The 24,528-nt window shown below is 45.1% G+C and overlaps 2 protein-coding genes across 3 annotated transcripts in view; both read right to left on the bottom strand.

Moving 5' to 3' along the window:
- LOC125449063 (zinc finger protein 850-like) overlaps positions 1-15,727 on the bottom strand; it is a 55,098-nt gene extending 39,371 nt beyond the window's left edge. Inside the window, exons 1-7 of the mRNA XM_059641832.1 lie at positions 15,700-15,727; positions 15,257-15,335; positions 6,221-8,443; positions 3,273-3,394; positions 2,110-2,248; positions 1,671-1,861; positions 269-280 (exon numbers count right to left, since the gene is read on the bottom strand). Of these exons, the coding sequence (XP_059497815.1) occupies positions 269-280; positions 1,671-1,861; positions 2,110-2,248; positions 3,273-3,394; positions 6,221-7,237 (1,481 nt within the window). The 5' untranslated portion in view covers positions 7,238-8,443; positions 15,257-15,335; positions 15,700-15,727. The remainder of the gene's footprint in view (positions 1-268; positions 281-1,670; positions 1,862-2,109; positions 2,249-3,272; positions 3,395-6,220; positions 8,444-15,256; positions 15,336-15,699) is intronic.
- On the bottom strand, positions 9,462-21,566 carry LOC125448876 (zinc finger protein 721-like). 2 transcript variants are annotated; one of them, XM_059641753.1, is made up of 4 exons: positions 21,454-21,566; positions 20,450-20,556; positions 17,606-18,740; positions 9,462-12,675 (listed from the first exon to the last, which is right to left on the bottom strand). In XM_059641753.1, the coding sequence occupies exons 3-4, from the start codon at positions 18,629-18,631 to the stop codon at positions 10,732-10,734; spliced, it is 2,970 nt and encodes a 989-aa protein (XP_059497736.1). In that variant the 5' UTR covers positions 18,632-18,740; positions 20,450-20,556; positions 21,454-21,566; the 3' UTR covers positions 9,462-10,731. The 2 variants fall into 2 exon arrangements, with proteins under 2 accessions (XP_059497736.1, XP_059497735.1); XM_059641752.1 differs by lacking the exons at positions 17,606-18,740; positions 20,450-20,556; positions 21,454-21,566 and adding exons at positions 15,257-15,335; positions 15,700-15,735 and having other exon boundaries at positions 9,462-12,783.
- Positions 21,567-24,528: the final 2,962 nt, after the last annotated feature.

Below are 24,528 nucleotides of genomic sequence, written 5' to 3'. Positions count from 1 at the left end.
ATCCCGAGTTGGAACAGTATCACTGTTCCTTCACTGATACAAAGTCAAAATCCTAGAACTCCCCTCCTGGCAGCACCCAAAACACTGCAGCAGTACAACAAGACAACTCAGCATCCCCATCTCCAAGGCAATAAATGGTGGAAATGTCAACAATGTTCAAGTTGCGTGCATGAATAAAGAAAACAAAAATCTTTTCTGTACTCTTTCTAATAACACATGTCCCCCTAGAACCCGAAGCAAATGCATGTTTGACACAAATTCAACATACTTGGTGACAAACCTAAAATGAAAAGTAAAAATGGGGAAATGTACACAATATTAGAAAATAGGAAGTTGATTGTCTCTGCATTGGATGGGACTCCTTCAAAATTAACATTTCCCATCACCGGTTCTCCCCTCCCCCTCACTGTGCACTGAACTTTCCTTTAACTGCTCATACACCTAATGGTTCCCAGCCTGGAGTGATATTCAGCATTGCCTGAATTTTTTTTTCGGGTGGGGGGGAGGCTTTGGCGATGGAGAGAGCAGGTTGTTAGTTACTGTCTTTTCCAGGCAGGAATGGAGTTGGGACCAAAGCTTAAATAGGAATCAACTTTATTGATACAAAGTCAGGATAACTTTGAAGCAAACTACATGGAAAAACCCGGCCAGTAATTACATTTTAAAGTGGGTAATACCATTCATATTGGAGCTGGTCAGGAGAACACAAAAAGGACTCGTCACAGCTTTCAGAGACTGGATATTTGGTCTTCCAGCTTTATCTCTCTCTGGGTCTTTATCTTCTGACTCAGGTTCCTTTCTGCCATACAACCTTTTCCCAGGAGGGTCTCTTTTATCCTGGTTCATGTGTGATTAACTCCTCCCTGCACCCAGGCACAGTTCCATTGGTCAGTGCTCACCTGACCTAACCAGATGCTGTCCTCTGCATTTGTCATTCTGAATTCATCTTCTCAAGGCTGTTATGCATTGTTGTCATTTAGTTCACTGACGTCCTTCCACTCAGTGAAGCAAGAAGCTTCAACAGTTTTCGTTAGCTTTTCCCCACTGTGAGCTTTCTAAAATGTTGACATACAATCCCAGGATCGTTGTAGTACAACATCTCACCTATTGTATAACAAAAACAGAAATACCTGGAGAAACTCAGCAGGTCTGGCAGCATCTGTCGTGAGAAACAGGGTCAATGTTTCGGGTCCAGCGACCAGTCTTGCAGAAGGGTCAGTGGACCCAAAATATTGACTCGACTTTCTCTCCATAGATGCTGCCAGACCTGCTGAGTTTCTCCAGCTATTTTATGTTTTTGTTTCAGATTTCCAGCATCCACAACTCTTTCTTTTTTTAAATAACATTAAAAGTTTACAACAATCTGATTAGTGACCTAATACACTCACAGCATAAAACCAGGGAAAACGCGAAATGACCCTTGAATGTGAGAATGGTCAACAACTGGAAGTGGTTCAAATCCTTACATCTGTGTATTGTTTTTTAAAAACAAAAACAACGTCTTATGGAACCCCTCTGTGTACAAACTTAGTGAATTCAAACTTCTAGCTGCCGCTTCTTCCTGGTACATCCTGTGTGTTTTCAGCAGGAAAACCTGCTCAGATCCCTGCTCAGCTTCTGTTGGTCACCAGAGCACCTCTGAGTCGCAGTAAGGGCTGTTCCACCTGTACCTGTACATGGCCAAACTCAGCAGGGGTCCAGTGGCATGTTGAGGGATGGAGGCAGCACACTGGTCACTTCCTGGGGGTTTGGGGTAAATGAAAAGATGTACAGATTCTTTGAGTCGAGTTTGCATTTCCTGTCTCCTTTCTCTATTGCCCCTTTCCTGGATAAAGATCACACCATTGCTTCCACTCTGCTGCTGGCCAGCGATCAATAACGTGTTATAAGGCCAGGAATATAGTATTGGTCATCCTGTTTAAGACAGCAGACGTCTTCTGCATGGCCGTGGTCACGAGCTGCGTGGATCCATTTCATTGCTGTGCTTGAAGTTCCATTGAGGCAGCGACTCTCTCTATGACAGATAGTCTGTGGAACCTCCTCCAGCCCTAAAACTCTCTGAGCTCCCTGCAATCCTCCAATTCCGACCCTTTCCAATCACCCACCTACATCACTCCCATCATTGCTGGTTATGCACTCAGTTGCCAAGGCTCTGGAATTCCCTCCCTTTCCTACTTCCAGATACTGGTGAAAATTGATCTCTTTGACCAAGCTTTGACTCATGGGTGAAGCAGCTTGGAAGCTTTTACTATGTGAACAGTACTATATAAATGCAAGCTGTTGTCATTATTACGGCCTTACACTATGTGACTTTCCGATCATTTTAAATCCTCAAACTATTAACGAGCACAGACTGGAAACTTAAACCTGCCATTTCACTTCAGTCAGAAACAGATCCCAGTTTGACCCCAATTTACGATTTGCCAGCACGTTTTAGGATTTGATGTGATTTCATTTACTAATGTGACATGTACATAGGTACAGTTTAGTGATAAGTTTTGTTTTGTGTGCAGCACAGGAAGATCACAACATATAAAATACATAAAGGTAATAGAACAGTGAGGGGTACAATGTTCCTGCTGCAAAGAAAGTGCACAAACAGAGAGATCAACATTAAAGGTTCCAGTAATCCACACTGTTCTTCCCAGGAGCTTCTAATCCATGAGCGCAACCAAAGGTATAAGAACGGAAACTATCCAGAGTTAGAAGCAAGGAAGATCCTAAAATGGAGTAGTCAGTAACAAGACATCAAATAGTCCCCTCTTATCCTGGGGAAATAAAGAACTCAACAGACCTGGTATGTTTGAAATAAAGCTGGTTTATTTAACAGACATCAAGAGATCAAACTCCAGCCTAGCTACTGGGATTATTGACATCAGTCATTATAAATCCAAACTGACAGTATCAACAGGGTTCAGTTCTGGATGTGATTAATTCCACTGTTATTGCCAAAGACAATCACATTCAGGGAACTAGAAGTTTACTTGTGGTGGTTAGGCAGTCTAGGAATAGGTCACAGTTCAGAGGTTAAAGCTCGACCCTTCAGGAGTCTGATCACACTGGATATATGACACAAAGCAGGCCACTCGACATAACCAATCCATGTTGAGTTTAATACTCCAAATAAACTTCTTCTTCCTTACTTCTCCTGACTTCAAGATTCCCCTTAATAGCATTCACTTTAACCACTTCTTGTGGTAATGAGTTACCAGCACCTTCTTGCCACTTCAGAAGATTCTTCTGAATCCTCAGTTGGATTTCTTGTTGATTACGGTGTGTTGGCAGCCTTCAGTTGCGCTGCTCCACACAAGAGGAAACTGATGATCATTTTAAAGGTCTCTGTGAAGTCATCGTCCTTTGCCAGTGAAAAGGGACCCAGCCTCTCAATTCTTTCCTGATCCGTGAACACATACACTTCTCAGATCACCATTCCAAATCTCCTCTGAGCCCCGTACCGTGCGTCTTTCTTTTACATAAAATGAGCTCGAGAACTGCACACAGAGGCCGGTAAATCCTGGAATCACAGTTTACTGACAGTCAAGTTCGTCCATGATCCGGAAGTAGTTGGTTGAGAAACAACAAAGTAAATGCCACGTAACAGCTAAACAAACAAGAAAAACGTATGGCTCGAGGCAGGCAAGGTTTACTTGACCCTGGAGAACAAGCAGAGGGTCACCTAGCCTCTGTAGCTGCTGGTGGTGTCGCCCCTGAAAAGTTGGTTGGGGTCAGGGGTTGGTCAGTCTCGATCAATTTGGAATGTCTTTCCTTTTAAAAATGATTATTTTTGACGAAGAGTCTTCTGAATCTTTATACGAACTTGGACCACGGATGGGTGACACCATCAAGGAAGCTTGACATCATCCAGGACAAAGTTGCCCCACTTGGCTGGCACCACACACACACTACTCCTTCAATATCCACACAGGGGCAGCGGTGTGTACCACCTACAAGATGCACTGCAGAAACACACTGCGGCACCATCCACAGTACATTCTAAACCCGTGATCACTACCACGCAGAAGTACAATGGAAGCAGATGCAATGGGAACTCCGCCACCTACAAATTTCCCACCATGCCACACACCATCCTGACTTGGTATTATATCATCATTCATTCGTTATCGAGGGGATCGAAACCCTGGCTCCCCATCCCTAACTACACCATGGGTGTCCCTACACCCCAAGGACTGCAGCAGTTCAAGGCAACAGCTCACCACCTTCTTCTCCATTGCAATTAGGGATGGGAAATAGATGCCAGCAATGCTAAATTAAATAACTAAACAAGAAAAAAACATTTAATACAATTTTCTTTTGGAGTCTGTCCTAGAGATGTGTGCTTGGCAGAAATGACAGGCCTCCCCTGCATCTGACGGCCTGAAACCTACACTGCAAGGACTCTTCGTGAGAGGGAACGCTATTTAAGAGTCATAGAGTTATGCAGCATGGAAACAGCCCCTTCAGTCCAACCATGTGCCCAAACCAAACTAGTCCCAACGGCCTGCATTTGGCCCATATCCCTCCAAACCTTTTCTGTTCATCTACTTATCTAAATGTCTTTTAAACGTTGTAACTGTACCCACACCCACCACGTTCTCTGGAAGTTCATTCCACACTACTCACTCTGTAAAAAGGTTGGCCCTCCTCTCACCTTAGAAACATGCCCCCTAGTTTTGAATTCCATCGCTTTAGGGAAAAGACCTTTGCCTATGCCCCTCATGTTTTTATAAACCTCTATAAGTTCGCCCCTCAGCCTCTGACACTCCAGGGAGAAAAACTCTGGCCTATTCAGCCTCTCCCAATAAGTCAAATCCTCCAGTCCCTGCATCATCCTTCGAATTCTTTCTCGCACCCTCTCAAGTTTAGTACTATCCTTCCGATAGAACAGTGACCAGAATTATACTCCAACGCTCCAGTGAAAGAAGTCCCAGCTTATTTTTATAATTCAAACCTTCCATTCCCGGCAACATGCTGGTAAATCTTTTCTGACTTTCTCCAGTTTAGCAATATCCTTGCTGTAACACAGCAACCAGAGCCGCACACAGTACTCCAGAAGAGGCCTCACCAACATCCTGTACAATCTCAACATGACATCCCAACTCCAATACTTAAGGATTGAGCAATGAAGGCACGCATGCTAAATGCCTTCTTGACCACCCTGTGGCGCAAATTTCAAAGAATTATGCACCTGAATGCCTCGATCTCTCTGTTCTGGAGCACTATCCAGGGATCTACAATGAATTGTTTCTGTCCTGCCAATGTTTGTATTGCCACACATTTATCCAAATTAAACTCCATCTGCCACTCCTCAGCCCATTGACCCAAGAGATCTTAATCTTAGTAATCTTCGATAACATTCTTCACTATACCACGTTCTTAATTTGGGGTCACATTAGAAAATGGTTTGGGAGGCACTGGTAAGGAAACAGCAGTTCAGTTAAGAATTGAGATAATTAAATGCTTTAAACTGTAACTATAAATTCTATAATATTGCAGAAATATTCACAGATTTTGTGAACATTTTGGATAGTGGGTTCTTCCAAACCATTGATCAGATTGCATTTGTCTCCATTCCTGAGCTGACTGGAGTTCTGTACCTGGCAGAAAGATAATATCTGGGGAATCTAGATTCTCACTCAATTCCTACATCCCTTCTTTCTGGCAGATGACAGAGAGGCCAGTGTGTGGAACAGAGTAAGAACTGTCAACAAATATTCATTTGCATTCTATCACTGAAGGTCTTAATCAATGGCACCTTGCAGACATTAAAATGCAGAAATTTCTAATGGAATATTAATCAAATCGATTTTCTGATGAGATGTCTTGAACTAAGAGGATAGAAGGTGGACAGCAGTTCTCAAAAGGAAACTGCAGCCAAAGGAAAACAGTTAGCGATAGATGCAGAATATTAAACTCTGGCCTATGCCAGGGACCATTAACATCATCAAAGCAAACTATAAATATCAGAAATAATATGGATCAGTCCTGGATTTGACTACTAGTTGCAGTAATAGAAGAATCCAAACCATGATCACTCGTAAACTCACTGGTGGATCACCAGGTTTGCTGACTGCATAAATTCTTTTCCACACACAGAGCAGATGAACAGCTGCTCACTGGTGTGAAATGAGGCTACCTGAATGCCTGAAACTCCTTCCACAGCGAGGGCAGATGAAGGGTCTCTCATCAGTGTGAACTCACTGGTGAATCAGCAGGTGCTGACTCGATGGGATGCCAGTCCATCAGTCCTGTTGAAAAACTTCCCACAATCAGGACATTTAAAGGGTCTCTTGTCGGTGTGAACTCGCTGGTGTGCAGTGAGTTGAGATGACCGCTTGAACTCTATTCCACAATGAGAGCACCTGAACGGTTTCTCATCGTAGTGAATACGTTGATGGGACATGAGTTCCCAAGAGCTTTTGTAGCACTTCCCACAGTCTGCGCACTGAAAAAGTCTCTCTCCATTGTGAACTCGCTGGTGAGTCAGCAGGTGGGCGAGCTGAGTAAATTTCTTCCCACATTCAGAGCAGGTGAACGGCCACTCCCCAGTGTGAACCCGCTGGTGTGTCACCAGGTGTGAGGAGCGAGTGAATCCTTTCCCACACTCAGAGCATGTGAAAGGCCTCTCCCCCGTATGAACCCGCTGGTGAGTCAGCAGATCAGCTGATTGAGCAAATCCCTTCCCACACTCAGAGCAGGTGAATGGCCTCTCTCCCGTGTGAATTCGCTGGTGTGCAGTGAGTTGAGATGAGTGCTTGAAGCCGGTCCCACAATGCAAGCATCTGAACGGTCTCTCGTCAGTGTGAACCCGTTGATGGGACATCAGTTCCCCAGAACTTTTGTAGCACTTCCCGCAGTCTGTGCATTTAAAAGGTCTCTCCCCAGTGTGAAGGCGCTCATGTACGATGAGTTGAGACGAGTGTTTGAACCCAGTCCCGCAGTAAGAGCATCTGAATGGTCTTTTATCAGTGTGGACCTGCTGATGGGCCATCAGTTCCACAGAACTTTGACAGCACACCCCACAGCCTTGACATTTGAAAGGTCTCTCAAAAGTGTGAACACGTTGGTTTTGCAGGGTAGATGAATCAATGCATGGCTGCCCATCCACAGGGCAGGTGAAAGGTATTTTTCCGCTATGAATTTGGCAGTGAATCATGAAGTTGGAATGCAGAGTGAATTTCTCTCCGCACTCAGAGCAGACGAATGGTCCCTCCCCAGTGTGAGTGCGCTGGTGTCTCATCAAGTGGGAGGACCGAATGAATCCTTTCCCGCATTCAGAGCAGGTGAATGGCCTCTCCCCAGTGTGACTGCACTGGTGAGTTTCCAGCTTTGAAGGGTAGCTGAATCCCTTCCCGCAGTGCCCACATTTCCACGGTTTCTCCCCAGTTTGACTGTGCTTGTGTTTTGACAGGCCAGATGATCAGCTGAAACCCTGCCCACATAGAGAGCACATGTGCGGTTTCTCTGCACTGTGGATGGTGTCATTTCTTTCCATGATAACCTGATGATTTTTAAATGCAGCAAATTGGATTGAATGTGGTGTTTGGTTTCAGTCACCTTCTAATATCCTGTGAAATTGATTTTGAACAGGAAAAGGAAGTGTGAGAAAACCCCAAAAAAACACAAAATGTAGGTTGTGAAATTGAGCTGAATGAAAATGGAAATTTGTGCAGCTAATGCAAGTTAAAAGTGACCATGAAATGTACTGGATCGTCACAAATACCCAATTGGTTCATGCAACCTGGGCTGGCCTCTGTGAAAGGGGAAAGAGATGGTAGAGGTGGATGTGAGTAAAAGACTACAACTGACTTGTCTGACATTCAGTACAGGGTGAGAATAAACCTCCCCGATTTTTATATTAGGGAGTCTGAAGACATTATCTTCAGTGCGTGCTATAAATCTCATTCCTTTACCACTGACTCCAATTAACTCCCTGCCAATTGTCTTATACCGAACCAGGAGCCTGCAGCAATGGTATCATATTTCGCTCGTGCAGTTCCATGGTTAAATATCTTTACCATCTCCAAGACCTCAGGTTTTCATCTAAGTAACACCGCTCAACTTGCCCACTGATCCTCTTAGCTGATCTTCTGAAACTCTTGTCCATTCATTTGTTCCTTCCATATTGCACTGCTCAAATAAAGTCCTGCTTAGCCTCCTACATTCAAGCCCTCAGAAGTCAGTGATTACCTTAAATCTCTGGAATCTATGCGCTCCGCTCCAAGTCCCATCGGCATACCCATCACCATTTTCCTCAAAGACCTGCATCTGTCTGTTAAGAACTTAAATTCTCAAATTCTGTTTAAAAATCCCTTCATGACCTGCCCTTTCCATGCCCAGTGAACCTCTCACCACAAAACAAAATGACAAACATACGCGTCCTTATGACTCCAGTATATGTCAGATCTTGATGCGATGCTTCGTTTGAGTCTCATGTCTTCAAATTCTGTTAAACAGAATGCACTGTAATCAGGCCAAGATTCAAAATTAAGAGATCAATGTTTATCTTGGTTTCTCTTGTGTAAACCTTCCACAGCTGACGGCGTGCCACGAAGCCTGCGCATGCGCCCGAATGCAAAGCGGCCCCCCACGAATATGGCGTCCGTGCATACATCCCGAAGAAAATTGCCCCCAATAAAGATGGCGGGACTAACCCGGGCTTCTCTCAGAATGGGACCCGTTTTGTTGCAAACGAACAGCACAGCGGTTTTAATTCGGATCTGGTGGCCTACACCGGGTGTATGTGAAACTTTCCAGTCAACACTGATTACATTTCTCTCCCGGTATCCTCCCTCTTCTACTTTCTCCATCTCCCACTCTCGTTCACACTCCATGTAAAGATCATAACGCGCCTGCGCAGGAGTATACACTGTATTGGTTACACGACACATCCCGTCTCAAATACCCCTCTAACACTGATTGGTTGGAGGACCACCCGTTCACATCGGTCCTCCAGACCTGCCCCCATCTCCCTATTGGTCCGGATCCGTCGTCAATCAGCCTAGCATCATTGTGCGGTAATAATGCATAATATTGGTTTGGAATATTGTCTCAACTGGACCAAGTTGTTGAAGTATCCAGCACTTAATTGGGATCTCAGCCCAGAGAGGAGAGTGTGTGCGTGGGATGGCGATTTACAGATTTGAGGTACTGCCTATGGAGAGTTTTATCAACGCCAGCTACAACTCAAACCAAACGCCAGGTCAAGATCTGACACAGTCTCTCCATTATTGCATGAAGAGAGCAGTAGGTGGGTCTCATGGATAAAATGAGCTTTGAAGTGACACAAGGCACAAAAGGAGAGAAAATGAAAGAAAATATACATTCAGCATTTGGGAATGGAAGCAGATTTGAGATGAGGATGAATTGGTCGAGGAGATGGACAGCCCTTCAGAAGTGTATTAGAGACATTAAAAAGAGACAAGACATTGTGTCTTACACAAAGCTGATTTATTTGATTTCTATCCAGAATACTGGGTTATTTAACTTAGCTAGATTTCATTAAAATCAACAGAAACAGATTCCATTGAACATTGTTCACTCCTGGGTGTGATTAACAGAAGAATCCTATCAATTATCGCTGGACTATTAATGCAGAGATCCAGATAATGTTCTGGGGACTCAGGTTCAAAACCCGCAGGGCAGATGGTGGAATTTGAATTCAATCAAATATCTGGAATTAAGAATCTAATGATGACCACGAACCCATTGTCGGTGGTCAGAAAATCCCATCTGGCTCACTAATGTCCTTTAGGGAAGGAAACTACCATCCTTACCTGGTCTGGCGTACATGTGATTCTAGACCCACAGCAATGTGGTTGACTCTAAACTGCCCTTGAGACAATTAAGGATGGGCAACAGATGCTGCCTGGCCAGCGATGCCCTCATCCCATGACTGAATAAAGAAAAAAAAGTAGTTGCAATCTCCCTGGTGCCTCAGCAAATGTGACGATCAATTGAAACTCTTCCCACACTCACAGCATGTCTACAGCCTCTCTCCACTGTGAACCACTTGGGTGTCAGCAAGTGGGATGACTGAGTGAATCCTTTCCCCCACTCAAGGGCATATGAATAGTCTCTCCCCAGTGTACTCACTGGTGAACAGTGAGTTTAGATGACCACCTAAACCCAGTCCCACAATCAGAGCATCTAAAATGGTCTCTCATCAGTGTGAATACATTGCTGGGTCATTAGTTCCCCCGTACTTATCAAGCACATTTTTCAATTAGGACATTTAAAAGGTCTCTTGTCAGTATCAGACTAAGTAGATTGCACTTGTCTCCATTCATGAGCTGACTGGACATCTGTACCAGGCTGAAAGGTAATATTTGGAGACCCTTGATTCTCACCCAATTTCTACATCCCCTTCTTCTGGTGGATGATGGAGGGGCAAGTGTGTAGAGCACTGTAAGAATTGTCAACAAATATTCATCTGCACTTTCCTCGCTGTAAGTTTTAATCAATGGCACCTTGCAGACACTAACATGTAGAGATTTGGAATGGAATATTATTCTAATCTATATTCTGATGAGATTTCTTGAACTAAGGGGACAGAAGACAGACAGCAGTTCCCAAAAGGAAACTGCATGCTGAGGAAAACAGCTATAGATCCAGAATATTAAACTCCAGGGACCATTAACATCATCAGCAGACACAAACAGCAAATATCAGAGTAGTATGGGCCAGTCCAGGATGCGACTAACAGCTGTACTGACAGGAGAATCCAACCCATGGTCACTTATGAACTTGCTGGTGGATCACCAGGTTTGCTGACTGCGTGAATCCCTTTCCACACTCAGAGCAGGTGAACGGCTGCTCCCCGGTGTGAACTCGCTGGTGTGAAATGAGGCTACTGGAATGCCTGAAACTCCTTCCACAGCGAGGGCAGACGAAGGGTCTCTCATCAGTGTGAACCCGCTGGTGTGTCAGCAAATGAGATAACTGAGTGAATCCCTTCCCACATTTGGAACAGAGAAATGGCTTGTCCCCTGTATGGATTCGCTGGTGTTCGTTGACACTGCCTGAGTGCCTGAAACTCTTTCCACAGTAGGTGCAGATGAATGGTCTCTCATCAGTGTGAACCCGCTGGTGTGTCAGCAGGTGGCATGACTGAGTGAATGTTTTCCCACACTCGGAGCAGGAGAAAGGCCTCTCCCCAGTGTGAACTCGTTGGTGAGTCAGCAGGTGCGATGACCGGGTGAATCCTTTCCCACACTCAGAGCAGGTGAATGGTTTCTCCCCGGTGTGAATTCGCTGGTGGACAATGAGTTGAGATGAACGCTTGAACCCAGTCCCACAGTCAGAGCATCTAAATGGCCTCTCGTCAGTGTGAACACGTCGATGGGATGTAAGTCCATCAGCCCTGTTGAAACACTTCCCACAGTCGGTACACTTAAAAGGCCTCTCCCCAGTGTGAATTCGTTGGTGGACAGTGAGTTGAGATGAGTGCTTGAAGCCAGCTCCGCAGTGAGAACATCTGAAAGGTCTCTCGTCAGTGTGAACACGTTGATGGGACATCAGTTCTGCAGAACTTTTGTAGCACTTCCCACAGTCAGGACATTTAAACGGTCTCTTGTCGGTGTGAACTCGCTGGTGTACAGTGAGTTGAGATGACCGCTTGAACCCTATTCCACAATGAGAGCACCTGAATGGTTTCTCATCAGAATGAATACGTTGATGGGACATGAGTTCCCAAGAGCTTTTGTAGCACTTCCCACAGTCTGGGCACTGAAAAGGTCTCTCTCCATTGTGAACTCGCTGGTGAGTCAGCAGGTGGGCGAGCTGAGTGAATTTCTTCCCACACTCAGAGCAGGTGAACGGCCGCTCCCCAGTGTGAACCCGCTGGTGTGTCACCAGATGTGAGGAGCGAGTGAATCCTTTCCCACACTCAGAGCATGTGAAAGGCCTCTCCCCCGTATGAACCCGCTGGTGAGTCAGCAGATCAGCTGATTGAGCAAATCCCTTCCCACACTCAGAGCAGGTGAATGGCCTCTCTCCCGTGTGAATTCGCTGGTGTGCAGTGAGTTGAGATGAGTGCTTGAAGCCGGTCCCACAATGCAAGCATCTGAACGGTCTCTCGTCAGTGTGAACCCGTTGATGGGACATCAGTTCCCCAGAACTTTTGTAGCACTTCCCGCAGTCTGTGCATTTAAAAGGTCTCTCCCCAGTGTGAAGGCGCTCATGTACGATGAGTTGAGATGAGTGTTTGAACCCAGTCCCACAGTAAGAGCATCTGAATGGTCTTTTATCAGTGTGGACCTGCTGATGGGCCATCAGTTCCACAGAACTTTGACAGCACACCCCACAGCCTTGACATTTGAAAGGTCTCTCAAAAGTGTGAACACGTTGGTTTTGCAGGGTAGATGAATCAATGAATGGCTGCCCATCCACAGAGTAGGTGAAAGGTATTTTTCCGCTATGAATTTGGCAGTGAATCATGAAGTTGGAATGCAGAGTGAATTTCTCTCCGCACTCAGAGCAGATGAATGGTCCCTCCCCAGTGTGAGTGCGCTGGTGTCTCATCAAGTGGGAGGACCGAATGAATCCTTTCCCGCATTCAGAGCAGGTGAATGGCCTCTCCCCAGTGTGACTGCGCTGGTGAGTTTCCAGCTCTGAAGGGTAGCTGAATCCCTTCCCGCAGTGCCCACATTTCCACGGTTTCTCCCCAGTATGACTGTGCTTGTGTTTTGACAGGCCAGATGATCGGCTGAAACCCTGTCCACATAGTGAACACATGTACGGTTTCTCTGCACTGTGGATGGTGTCTTTTCTTTCCATGTTCATCACCTGATGATTGAAGTGCAGCAAATTGAATAAGTTCATCAAATGCTGATGTAGTGTTTGGGTTCAGTCACTTTCTAATTTCCTGTGAAATTGATTTTGAACAGAAAAAAGTGAGACAAAGCCCAAAGAAAAACACAAAATGTAGGTTGTGAACTTGATTTGAATGAAGTTAAAGTGAACGGCCTGTCTCCACTCTGAACCCACTTATGCGTCACCATCAAGTTAAAGGGGACTATGAAATGATTGGGATTTTCACAAAAACCCAACTGGCTCAAGCAGCCTGGGCTTGCCTCTGTGAAAAGAGACAGAGATAGAAGACATGTATGTGCCTAAAGGGGTGGGAATGTATATTAACTACAACTAAACAAGGACTGAAACAAGACGAGGTGTAGAGCTGGACGAACACAGCAGGCCAAGCAGTATCATACAGCAGGAGAGCTGACATTTCAGGCCTAGACACTTCTTCAGAAATGGGGATAAGGAAGGGGGTTCTGAAATAAATAGGGAGACGGGGGAGGCGGATAGAAGTTGGATAGAGGAGAAGATAGGTGGAGAGGAGATAGACCAGTCAAAGAGGCAGGGATGGAGCCAGTAAGAGTGAGTGTAGGTGGGGTGGTAGGGAGAAGATAGGTCAGTCCAGGGAGGATGGACAGGTCGGGGGCGGGGGGCAGGATGAGGTTAGTGGGTAGGAGATGGGGGTGGGTCTTGAGGTGAGAGGAAGGCGTAGGTGGGAGGAAGGACAGGTTAGGGATGCGGCGACGAGCTGGGCTGGTTTTGAGATGCGGTAGGGGAAGGGGAGATTTTGAAGCTTGTGAAGGATACCTCCTCCCACTCACCTTCCTGCAAAAATGCCATTCCCTCTTCCCAATTCCTTCGCCGCTGCTGCATCTGCTCCCAGGATGAGGCATTGCAATCCCATACATCTCAGATGTCCTCATTTTCCAAGGACCGCAACGCCACCTCCCCACCCCGAGTAGTGGAGAATGCCCTCGACCGTGTCACCCGCGTTTCCCGTAACTCATCCCTCACACCCCCTCCCCACTGTAAAAACTAAAACAGAATTCCCCTCATCCTCACGGACCACCCCACCAACTTCCCGATCCAATGCATTATCCTCCGACACTTCCACCATCTGCAATCCGACCCCACCACCTAAGACATTTTTCCCTCCCTACCCTTATCTGCCTTCCAGAGGGACGATATTTCCGTGACTTCCTTGTCCGCTCCACACTCCCCTCCAACCCCACCACACCCGGCACTTACCCCTGCATCTGCAGGATGTGCTACACTTGCCCCCGCACCTCCTCCCTCACTTCCATCCCAGGCCCCAAGAAGACTTTCCACATCAAGCAGATGTTCACCTGCACATCTGCCAATGTGGTATACTGCATCTGCTGTTCCCGTTGCGCTACCTCTACATTGGGGAAACCAAACGCTTGGGGACCGCTTTGCAGAACACCTACGCTCAGTTCGCACTAAACAACTGCACCTCCCAGTCGCGAAACATTTCTCTCCCATCCCATAGACCACATGTCCATCCTGGGCCTCCTGCAGTGCCACAACAATGCTACCCAAAGGTTGCAGGAACAGCAACGCATATTCCGCTTGGGAACCCTGCAGCCCAATGGTACAAATGTGGACTTCACGAGCTTCAAAATCTCCCCTCCCCCTACTGCATTCCAAAACCAGCCCAACTCGTCCCTGCCTCCCTAACCTGTCCTTCCTCCCACCTAAAGCCCCGTCCCCATCTCCGATCTACTAACCTCATCCCGCCTCTTTAACCGGTCTGTCTCCTCTCCACCTACCTTCTCCTCCATCCATCTTCTATCCGCCTCCCCCTCTCTCCCTATTTATTTCAGAACCCCCTTCCCCTCCCCCATTTCTGAAGAAGGGTCTAGGCCTGAAACGTCAGCTCTCCTGCTGCTCAGCCTGCTGTGTTCATCCCACTCTACACCTTGTTCTCTCAGATTCTCCAGCATCTGCAGTTCCTCCTATCCCTGAACAAGACAATCTCTACCACCTTTAAGGAGCTGCTGTGTATGAACATCAACCCTCTGAGTCACACACTGGCCTGACTTGACTGACATTCAGTACTGGGTAAGAGGAAACTTCCCCGTTTTAAATATTAGGAAGCCTGAAGACATTATCTTTAGTACCCGCTATAAACTTCATTCTTTTGCCACTGACTCAATCCGCTCCCTGCCAACTTCTTGGACCGAACCAGACAGCCTTACAGCAGTGGTATCATATTTCGCTCCAGTTCCTTGGTCAAATATATTTGTCACCTCGAAGACCTGTGCGTACTGCTCGAAGTCCCATCGGCATACCGATTAGCACTTTCCTTAATGACCCGCACTTGTCAGTTGAACAGCACGTCAATTTAAATTCTCAGATTCTGTTTTAAAATCCCTTCATGATCTGTCCCCTTTTCCCATGTACAGTGAATCTGTAACCACAGATAAAATGACAAACTTACGCGTCCTGATGTCTCCGGTGTTCCTGCCAGATCTTGATGCGATGCTTGGTTTGAGTTTCATATCTTCAAGTCCTGAATTCTGTTCAATAAAAGGCACTATAGTCAGACCACGATTAAAAATTCAGAAGCGATAAACATTTATCTTGGTTTCTCCTGTGCAAATTTTACACAGCCCACGGCGTGCCTGGAACACAGCGCAAAGCAGCCCCCTACAAACATGGCGTCCATGCATACATCCCAAGGAAAATTGCCCCCAATAAAGATGGCGATGCTAACTCGGGCCTCTCGCCGAATGAGGCCCACGACCCTTTCCGGTTTTTTTGCAAACGCACGGCAGAACATTTTAATTCGGATCTGGTGGCCTTCACCGCGTGTTTGTGAAACCTCCCAGTCCACGCTCATTCCATTTTTCCTCCGCTCTCCGCTGTCCGTCCCCCTTTTACCTTCTCCCTCTCCTGCTCTCGTTCAGACTTCAGTTACAGTGACACTGCGCCTGCGCGGGAGCTCACAGTAATGCTAACAGTGCCAGTATCCTTACTCCCACCCCCTCATTCACCCTGATTGGCTGGAGGACCACATAATTCACATTCGGTCCACCACACCCCCCCCCCCCCACTCTCCCTATTGGTCCGGATCCGTCGTCAATCAGCAAAGCATCATAGTCCGCGAGAGATGCGCATCTCGGTTTGGAATATTGTCTCAACTGGACCAAGTTGTTGAAGTATCCAGCACTTAATTGGGATCTCAGCCCAGAGAGGAGAGTGTGCGCGTGGGATGGCGATTTACAGATTTGAGGGGAACAAGAAAGGAAAATATTCGAAGTTCTCTGCTTTACTGAAGTAAGATGAAGAGTTTTATCAACTCCAGCTACAACTCAAACCAAACTTCAGGTCAAGATCTGACACAGTCTCTCCATTCATCAGGACACACAGTAATATCGGCTTCCAAATTTGGAAGACGGTACACAGAGAGACATGAAGAATTTGGACGTTTGGTTGCGTCATGAGAATTGCATCAAGTGAGCATACAGTCATAGAGTGCTGCAGCATGGAGACAGGCCCTTTGGCCCAAACTGGTCTGTGCCAACCAAAATGTCCATTCACTCCAAACCCATTTCCCTACACTTGGCCCATATCCTTCTAAACCTTACCTATCCACGCATTTATCCAAATGCTTTTTAGATGTTGTTAAGGTACTTTGCCTCAACCACTTCTGCTGCCAGTTCATTCCATATGCATATACCACCATTTTTGTTAAAAAGTTGTCCCTCAGGTTCCCATGTATTTTTTCCCCTCTTACCATAAATTGATTCCCCCACCCCAGTAAAAAGACTGAGTGCATTCATTGCCTCTCATGATCTCATATACTTCTGTAATATCCCCCTTAGTTTCCTATGCTCTAAAGAAAAATGTCCTAGCTTGTCTAACCTCTCCCTACAACTCAGTCCCTTGAGTCCTGGAAACATCCTTGTAAATTTCTTCTGCACTCTTCCCAGTTTAATAATATCCTTCCTCTCCCAAAGTGACCAAACCAAAGTGACAAAACTGACCAATACTCTAAGTGTGGCCTCACCAACATCATGTACAATTGCATCATAACTTCCCAACTTCTATACTCAACACCCTGACTGACGAAGGCAAGTGTGCCAAAAACCTTCACTGCCCTGTCTACTTGTGACTCCCCTTTCAGAGAACCATGCACCTGAACTCCAAGGTCCCTGTCTTCCACTACAATCCTTAAGGCTCTACCATTCACCATGGAACTCCTACCTGGATTTGACTTTCCAAAATGCAACACCTCACACTTGTCTGTATTAAACTCTATTTGCCATTTCTTGGCCCACTTCCCCAGGTGATCAAGATCCTGCTGCAATTTCTCATAACCTTCCTCACAGTCCACAATACCTCCTATTTCAGTGTCATCCACAAACTTACCAATCATGCCTTGTAGATTCCCATCCAAATCATGTATATGGATAACAAACAGCACTGACCCAGCACTGACCCCTGAGGCACACCACTTGTAGGTGGCTCTCATGGATAAGATGTGCTCTGAAGTGACCCAAGGGAAGAAAGGAGAGAAAATGGAAGAAAATGTACATTCAGCACTTTGGAATGGAAGAATATTAGAGGCAGTTTTGAGGTAAGGATGAATTAGTCAGAGGAGATTGCAAGCCCTTCAGAAGTGTGTTAGAGGTGTTAAAAAGACATAATATATTGTGCATCCTACACAAAAGTGATTTATTTGATTTTTATTTCTTTAAAATCAGCAGAAACAGATCCCATTACGCAACGTTCATTGCTGGGTGTGATTAACAGAAGAATCCTACCAATGTAGTTACTTGTGAACTCCCTGGTGCCTCAGCAGGTGGGATGATCGAGTGAAACCCTTCCCACACTCAGAGCATGTGAATGGCCTCTCTCCACTGTGAACCCGCTTATGTGTCAGCAGGTGGGATGACTGAGTGAATCCTTTTCCACATTCGGAGCAAACAAATGGTTTCTCCCCCGTGTGAACTCGCTGGTGTACAGTGAGGTGGGATGATCGTCTAAACCCAGACCCACAATGAGAGCATCTGAATGGTTTCTCATTGGTGTGAATACGTTGATGGGACATTAGTTCCCCGGTACTTTTGAAGCACATTCCACAGTTGGGACATTTAAAAGGTCTCTCATCAGTGTGAACTCGCTGGTGTGTCAACAGGCCAGATGACTGAATGAATCCTTTCCCACACTCGCAGCAGGTGAATGGCCACTTCCCAGTATGACTGTGCTGATGTTCCTGCAGCTGAAATAAGCGAGTGAATCCCTTCCCACACTCAGAGCAGTTGAATGGTCTCTCACCAGTGTGAACTCGCTGGTGTATGAGGAAGTCAGATGATGTCCTGAACCCAGCTCCACAGTGAGAGCACCTAAATGGTCTCTCATCGGTGTGAACACGTTGATGGCGAATCAATTCCCCGGAACTTTTATAGCACTTCCCACAGTCTGTGCATTTAAAAGGTCTCTCATTGGTGTGAACCTGCTGGTGTCTCAGCAAATTTGATAACTGAGTGAATCCTTTCCCACACACAGAACAGGTGAATGGTCGCTCCCCAGAGTGAACCTGTTGGTGTGTCAACAAGGTGGATGACCGAGTGAATCCTTTCCCACAATCAGAGCAAGTGAACTGTTTCTCTCCAGTGTGACTGCGCTGATGAGTTTCCAACTCAGATGGGGATCTATATCCTTTACCACAGTCCCCACATTTCCAAGGTTTGTCAGCACTATGAGTGCACTCATGTCCCACCAGGTCAGATGATTGGCTGAATACTCGTCCACGCACAGAACATATGTACAGTTTCTCCCCATTGTTTATGGTGCTTTTTTCATCCATGTTCAGAATCTGAAGATATTCAGGTTACAGTAAGATCGATGACTCTGTCAGAAACTGAAGTGATATTTGGTGTTTGTTTCCTGACTGAAAATCCTCCTGTTCTACAATTCTGTGAAATTGATTTAAAATAGAAGAAAGGGAGTGTAAGAGAGAATCCACAAAACCACAAAGGCAATTTGTGAAGTCAAACTGAATGAATTTGGTAAATGTAAGGGTCTGGCACAAGGCAAAAGTGACCAAGAAAGCTAGTCAGTTGTGATAAAAACTTGTTTGATTCCTTGATGTCATTCAAGGATTCTGGCCTCTTGGGAGGAGGCAGGGAGGAGAAATGGATTTTATGCATCTGTAACTTGATCAAAACTTTGTCAGAACATGGAAGGACGAATGGAGCAGGTGTGTGTGAACACCAGCACTTCCCAGTCTCACACTGTCCTGCCTTGGCTGACAGCAGTACTGGATGAGTAGAAATTTCCTCCGTTTAAATATTGGGAAGATTGAAGTCATCATTTTCAGTCCTGCTACAAACGCCATTCCTTCACCACCAACTCCATCCCTCTCTTTGGTAACTGTCTGAGGCTGAACCAGACTGTTCACAGCCCTGGGGAGATACTTCACCCAAGATGAACTTCCATACACTTATCCTGTCATCACCAGGATCATCTACTTCCGTCTCAGTAATATCAGCTGACTCCACCCTAGTCTCTACTCATCTGCTGCTGAAACTCTCATCCATTCATTTGTTACCATTCCCCTTCTCTATCCGGACACACTTACAGCCAGCCTCCCACTTTCAACCCATCCCGTAATCTTGAGGTCCTCCAAAATCTGATGCTCGTCTGTTGATTCACATCAAGTCTCATTCATCCATCCTCCCTGTCCCCAATGACTCATAAATAATCTTGGTTAAAAAGTAGCAAAGCTGTAAAGTACTCATTCTCCTCTTCAGTTCCCTCCATGATCCAGTTCTCCCCATCTCTGTCATCTCGCAGCCTCACAATCCTCCCAATCTCCTTAACATCCTCCAGCCTCACAACATACACTAACTCTGTAAACTCTTCCAGGTTCATAAAATTCCCTATCTCTGTAATCTCCACCAGACTCACATTTCTCCTACTCCATGTGCATAGTTACATCAAGTCTTATCCATCCATCATTCATGTGCTCAATGATCTGCAAAGGCTCCAACTTATCAAAACAATAACAGTGCAAAAACTATCTAAAACACTCCATGGAACCCTTAACAGATAACAAAATGCAGCACTAAAATCTCTTCATTGTGGATGAATGACAGAAATACCTCTGAAAATATATCACTGTTTGCAATTTGAAAACCTCCTGTTGGAGTCTGCAACTATAAACTTACAAGAAGCACTGGAGTCAGAGAAAAATCTCACAGTTGAGGAAATTTCTTGAAAATGTTGATGTCATTGTGCCATTGTCACTGCATGATGACCACACACAGAAACACAGAGCATCAGTGTCTGTGCAAACCAGAAATCACCACACATTGTGAAGAATGGGAGGGTCACTGAGGATTTTGACCAGAATGTTTTGTGAGGTGGAATGAGATGGGAGATGTTAATCAAAAGCTTAGGACTAAGAAACTGGATCTGACTTCATTATCATAAAGAGGCCATTTGATCAAATTACACACGTTTGTAGTTAGTTTAAGTTAGGTAGTTTAAAAAATTATCCTATTCAATGATCATAAAATGATTGTAGGATACAGATTTAACACTTTGGGGGAAGATCTACAGGGAGGAAATGAGGATGATATGTTACACAGTGAGAGGGTGTGTACTGAAATTCAATACTTACATTCAAAGGCTGATTACGGCCTAGTCCTGATATACTGAATAATTGTCAGATTTTGACGTGATTGGACGTACTTGAATTTTCCAAACTGTGAATTTTGTTGTAATATCCTGTAAAAAAGATCTCAGAATCAGTCACTGTCAGTCCAAGTTATAAATTCACAACTTGCCCCTCCTTCTGACCCAGGATGACCGTGCATGCATTCTATTGCACTCTGCTGCTCATTGTTGTTTGCATTCCCTCAATTCAAGGATGATGTCTATTCAGGGTCACAAGTTGCACCCTAGGGCTTTGTGTAACTGAACACAGCTGCAGACCTTTGGACATTTGGGGCAAGACATCCCACCTGGAGAGCAGGATTTGTTTCCTTTTCTTTCCTTCTATGCCACTGCTCTGCTTCATCAATAAGACTTTGACTAGGAAAGGTTCATGCAGCTTGATGGTCAAGTTGACTCCTTTCTGAACAATAAACAGCAAAGGGGAGGCGATAGTGCTTTAAATTAATATTCAGAAACTCAGTTAATGTTTTGGATACTCAGGTTCAAATCCTGCAATGGCAGATGGAATTCGAATTCATTAAATAATCTGGAATTAAGGGTCTAATGATTATGAAACCATTGTTGATTGGCAGAAGTCTGATTCATTAATGCCCTTTACAGAAGGAATCTGCCATCCTTATCTGGTCTGGTCTACATGTGACTTCAGACCAACAGCAATGTGGTTGACTGTCAGCTGTTCTCTGGGCAATTAGGGATAGGCAATAAATGCTAGCCAAGCCAAAGAGGCCCACATCCCGTGAGCGTATTTTTTATAAAAACCCTCCTCCGGCATGCCAAGTATTGCCCCTTACAAAGATGGAAGCCACTTTGGCTACTTGGGGGACCAGTGCCCCAAATAAAGATGGCGGCCGTTCCCTGGGGCCTATCTCTCAGAGGAAGCCTGGAGTCTTAGTTCCACTTCTGCCAAGGTAAAACCGGGAGGTTCTTATTCGGGGGTTTTCGGCTTACACAAGGTGTTCGCGACTTCTCTCCTTCTACCACCCGATTCATCGCTTCCTTCTTCCCGCCTTACTTTTAACCTTTTTGGAGCCGAGAAACAAGACGCTGTCTACCAGCATCACCCGATTCGCGCATGTTCCATATGCTTTCCGTTCTGCGCCTGCTCACCGCGCTCCTGTTATGTGGATGGGGAGCTTTCTGCCCTCCGCGGAAGTCTGGGTAGATGACGCACCATTGAAGTTCTCAATTTCCGTGCCCAGGATTTGTGTTATTTTCTTAATGAGAGAAAACTGGAGCTGGACAACCAAAAAAAAGTTAGGACATTAGTTATACTGACACCAATTTGAGCCAGGGAGTGATAAAATAGTTCAGCACCCACCCGCTGTTATGGCCCGCAAGGGATACGGTGACTTCTGGAATGAACATGTCATTTAGCGCTATTCTTCTGCCATCTTCCACTTTCCTTTATGTCCTTCTTTTTTGAATAATCAAAATCCGTTTTGAATTCTTCATTGAAACTTCCTCCACCAGACTCTCAAGGAGTACAGACCAGAACTTTATTGCTCACAGCATCAAAACGTTTTTCCCATGTCACTTTTGCTTCCTTTACTAATCACTTTAAATCCCTCTCAGTTCCAATCATTTCCCCAGTGGGGGTATTTTCTCTCAATGTAGTTTGTCCAGACCTCTCATGATTTTGAATACTTCAGTGAGACCTTCTCTCAGACTCCACTTCTCCCAGAAGAACCGTCCCAGCTTTTCCCACCTATCTTTATAACTTATGTTCTTCCTTCAGGAGACTTTTGCATCTCATCTGTACCATCATCTATGCTTCTGCATGCTTCTTAAAATCCAGAGCTCAGAATTGCATGCAGTACTCCAGCTGAAGCAGAACAAGTGAGTTATACAGATGGGAGAGGATTCTTGCAAGTTGGAGGTGAAAATGTACAGATGGAAGAGAATAAGCTGACCCACAACTCAGCATCTTTTAGGAGCTCTCGGTGCAGACCTGGGAATGGTTAAAATATTCTATTCTTAGCTGGAACTAGCTTCTTGATTTGAGTGCCCAATTCTAAATATAATTGTCATCTCTTTTCTGAACATGGAGCATTTCTGACAGACGAGTTATACATGACTTTGTGAAAGGGAAATCATATTTGACATATTTGCAAGTGTTCTCTGCTAATAAGCAGAGTTGATTAGATATAGCATACTTGGACTTGCAGAAGGCATTCAATATGGTGCCACTTAAAAGGATATTGCACAAGATAGGAGCTCATGGTATTGGAAGTAACATATTCTCATTGACTGAGGATTTGTCAATGCACAGAACGCAGATAATTACGATTAATGGGGGAAATATAACTAGTCAAATGCCATAAGAACCTCAATTATATACTTTTTACACAGGAAAATGAGTACAAGCCACTCAGCCTGTTCTGCCATTCAATACAATTGTAGCAGATTGATAACTTCAATGACTCTTGTCCATCAACCCCATAACTCTGTCCATCATTCCATCGATCTGTACCTTAAACATACCCAAATACTGATCTCCTACAACCTTCTGTGGTAAATAATTTCAAAGCTTCACCAACCTCTGAGTAAAAGAAAAATCTAACCTCAGACCCACTTATTTTTAATTTGAGCCCCTTAGTTCTAGTCTTCCCAACCAGGGAAAGCATTTTGTCTATGCCTTGAGGCATTTCCTAAGTCTGAATGAGAATCACTCGTTATTCGAAACTGCAGAGAATGTAGGCCCAGTTTGCAAAATCTCTGTTCACAGGGTAGCTATGCTATCCTGGAAACTTCTGCTGCACTCCGTAGTATGGCAAGAATATATTCCCTGGGTTAAGGAGACCAAACGTGCACACACACTTCTCCAGATACGTTCTAACCAAGCTCTTATACAACTGAAGCAAGGCTTCACTACTCCTGTGCTCAAATCCTCTTGCAGTAAAGGCGAATATTCCATTAACCTTCCCAATAGCTTGCTGCACCTGCATGTTAGCCTTCCGTGACTTATCAACTAGGACATCCAGGTCCCTTTGCACCCCTACACTTTCCAACATGTCACCATTATGAAATACTCTTCACATCTATTCTTCCTACCAATGAGAATAACTTTACATTTTTCTATATTATTTTCCAGTTCATGTTCCTACCCAGTCACTAAGCCTGTCCAAATTCTCCCGAAGCCATTTTACAATATTAAAGACTTGAAGGAGAGGCCAGCATGTAATGCTGATTTGCTGATGGAACAAAAATACGTGGAAGGGCATGTTGTAACGATATTATAAAGAATCTCTAAGACGATATGGATAGGTTGAGGAGTCAGCAAAATATTGGCATTTAATGTAGGTAAGTGTCAGGTCATGGACTTTAATAGGAAGAATTAAAAAGCAGGCTATTAGTTGAATGGAGACAGATTCCAAAGTGTGCAGCGTAGAGGGATAATTGTGCATGAAACATGCAAAATTAGAACGTGGGTCCAACAAATAACAAAGAAGGCAATGGATTTCTGGCCTTTATTGCTCAGAATTGCAGTTCAAAAACAGGAAATTCTTGTTACAACTGTACAGAGCGTGTTAGAGTTCATGACAGTTACTGAAAATCTGAGAACAAGAACAGTCTAGAATTTGAAAGAATAAAAAGGTTTAGCCGTGGAGGTGATACGCAGCAGAAACAACAGTATGCAACCTCGTTGGTAATGCAGTGTTCCGGCAGACTGGATGAATCAGCTGGACCCAGTCCATCATAGAGCAGAGAATTTGCCTCTTTCTCTCTCTCCAGTCATGCCACTGGAAGACATCCTGGAGCCATGGCCGATTGGTATAAATGTGAGCTGCTTTTTGAAGTCACAGTGTTTCCGAAGCCTCCCGGCCCAGCCACGGCCAGGTTTATCGCTTCCTCTGGTCAACCTGATCCTCATTATTTACAACGAACTGTACATGTTCCAGTTCACAACGGCGTCAGGCTAATTGACAGCAGTTTGAACCAATATGAATGGAAGGGATGGGACTGGTAGGCGGAGTTGGTACCATTAGTCCTCCAATCAATGCGGGGAACGAGGGCAGGACTAAG

This window comes from Stegostoma tigrinum, chromosome 43 (genome assembly GCF_030684315.1).
Source record: "Stegostoma tigrinum isolate sSteTig4 chromosome 43, sSteTig4.hap1, whole genome shotgun sequence".
Taxonomy (NCBI): Eukaryota; Metazoa; Chordata; class Chondrichthyes; order Orectolobiformes; family Stegostomatidae; genus Stegostoma; species Stegostoma tigrinum.
This window is presented reverse-complemented; position numbering and strand designations above follow the sequence as displayed.